This window comes from Cebus imitator, unplaced genomic scaffold (assembly GCF_001604975.1).
Source record: "Cebus imitator isolate Cc_AM_T3 unplaced genomic scaffold, Cebus_imitator-1.0 Scaffold9, whole genome shotgun sequence".
Lineage (NCBI taxonomy): Eukaryota > Metazoa > Chordata > Mammalia > Primates > Cebidae > Cebus > Cebus imitator.
Window position 1 is genome coordinate 549,939 of NW_016107324.1, and position 1,676 is coordinate 551,614.

Sequence of the window (1,676 nt, forward strand, 5' to 3'; positions counted from 1 at the left end):
TTATTATTATTTGAGATGGAGTCTCATTCTATCGCCAGGCTGGAGTGCAGTAGTGCAATCCCCGCTGACTGAAACTTCCGTTTTCTGGTATCAAGCAATTCTCCTGCCTCAGCCTCCTGAGTAGCTGGGACCACAGGCACACACCGGCATGTCTGACTAATTTTTTGTATTTTTAGTAGAGATGGGGTTTCACCATGTTGGCCAGGATGGTCTCGATCTCTTGACCTCGTGATCCACCAGCCTCGGCCTCCCAAAGTCCTGGGATTACAGGTGTGAGCCACCGCGCCCCACCAGAAGCTTTTCGTTAATAACTTGATGTGATCCCATTTGTCCATTTTCCCTTTGATTGCCTGTACTTCTGGGGTATTACTCAGGAAATCTTTGACCACTCCAATGTCTTGGAGAGTTTCCCCAATGTTTTCTTTTAGTATTCATAGTTTGAGGTCTTAGATTTAAGTTTTTAATCCATTTTGATTTGACTTTTTTTATATGGTGAGAGATGGGGTCTGGTTTCATTTTTCCGCATAATATCCAGTTTTATAATATCCATAATATCCAGTTTCCCCAGCACCATTTATTTGTAGACTGTCTTTTTCCCAATGTATATTCCTGGCACCTTTGTTGAAAATGAATTCACTATAGTTGTATAGATTTGTTTCTGGGTTGTTTATTCTGTTCCACTGGTCTATGTGTCTGTTTTTATGCCAGTGCCATGCTTTTTTGGGGTTAGTATAAGAACTAGTAGTATGTAATAGTTATTTGTGGAAGAAATACTTAAGTCACATTATATTTAATAGAATATGATTCATGTGTGCTTAATTCATTTTAATAGCTGACTCCCCATCTCCTCCTCCAGGTTCTGGCTTCAGTGATCCTCTCACTGGAGCATCAGCTCAATACTTAGAGAGACTTTCCAAAATGGCCATATTGGAATATGATACCATTTGTCAGGAAACAACCAGAAAATCAAAAAAAGGCAGGAAACGAGAGCTCCAAGACTGCTGACAAATGTCATACAGTGTGATGCTTTCTTCAGTGACTCTTAAGCTTTATATTTTCTTTTTTTGGGGGGGGCAAATTTTGACAACATATATTTTCTTTTTTTTATGTGATACAATGCATAATGATTTACATAAAAATGAAAATGTAAATAGGAAATAAATATTTTATGTTATAAATGAGTCACTTGTATTTTGTTAATATTACAGAGAAATTATATTTTTTTCTTATTTATGTTGAAGGACTATAAGTTATGGTTTATGGGAAAATAAGCATAACAGAAATTTTATTCCCTGAATTTTACATATATTGATTGTGTGTTTTGCTTCAATTGGATACTCTTGAGTGTCTATTTTGTGCAATGACGTTGGCTAGCGTCTGAGAAAGATTTAAGAAAAAGTGAGGTCTTACTGTCGAGGTCAGAAAGGGGTCAATAAAATGTCTTATTTTTCCCTGCTTGAGTTTGGAAACAGTGGCTAGGTAAGTATTCAAGCAGAGGACGATGAAAATTTAGCTTGGTTTGCTGATAAACCCAGGATGGGAAGCCCTGTCTTCAATGTGTTGCAGTAAGGGGCTTCCCGTTACTGGCCTTCAGAATCGGACAGATGGACACACACAGGTAGTGCGGACACCTCAGTCTCACCTGCACATCAGTGCCTTTGCTGCCAAGCAGGACA

General features: G+C 38.5%; 1 protein-coding gene across 2 annotated transcripts in view; it reads left to right on the plus strand.

Moving 5' to 3' along the window:
• Positions 1 to 1,038, plus strand: part of CUNH8orf89 (chromosome unknown C8orf89 homolog) — an 18,699-nt gene extending 17,661 nt beyond the window's left edge. For both annotated transcript variants that reach the window (XM_037745052.1, XM_037745054.1), the window contains one exon: positions 857 to 1,038. In XM_037745052.1, the coding sequence (XP_037600980.1) occupies positions 857 to 872 (16 nt within the window). In that variant the 3' untranslated portion in view covers positions 873 to 1,038. The remainder of the gene's footprint in view (positions 1 to 856) is intronic.
• The last annotated feature ends 638 nt before the right edge of the window (positions 1,039 to 1,676 follow it).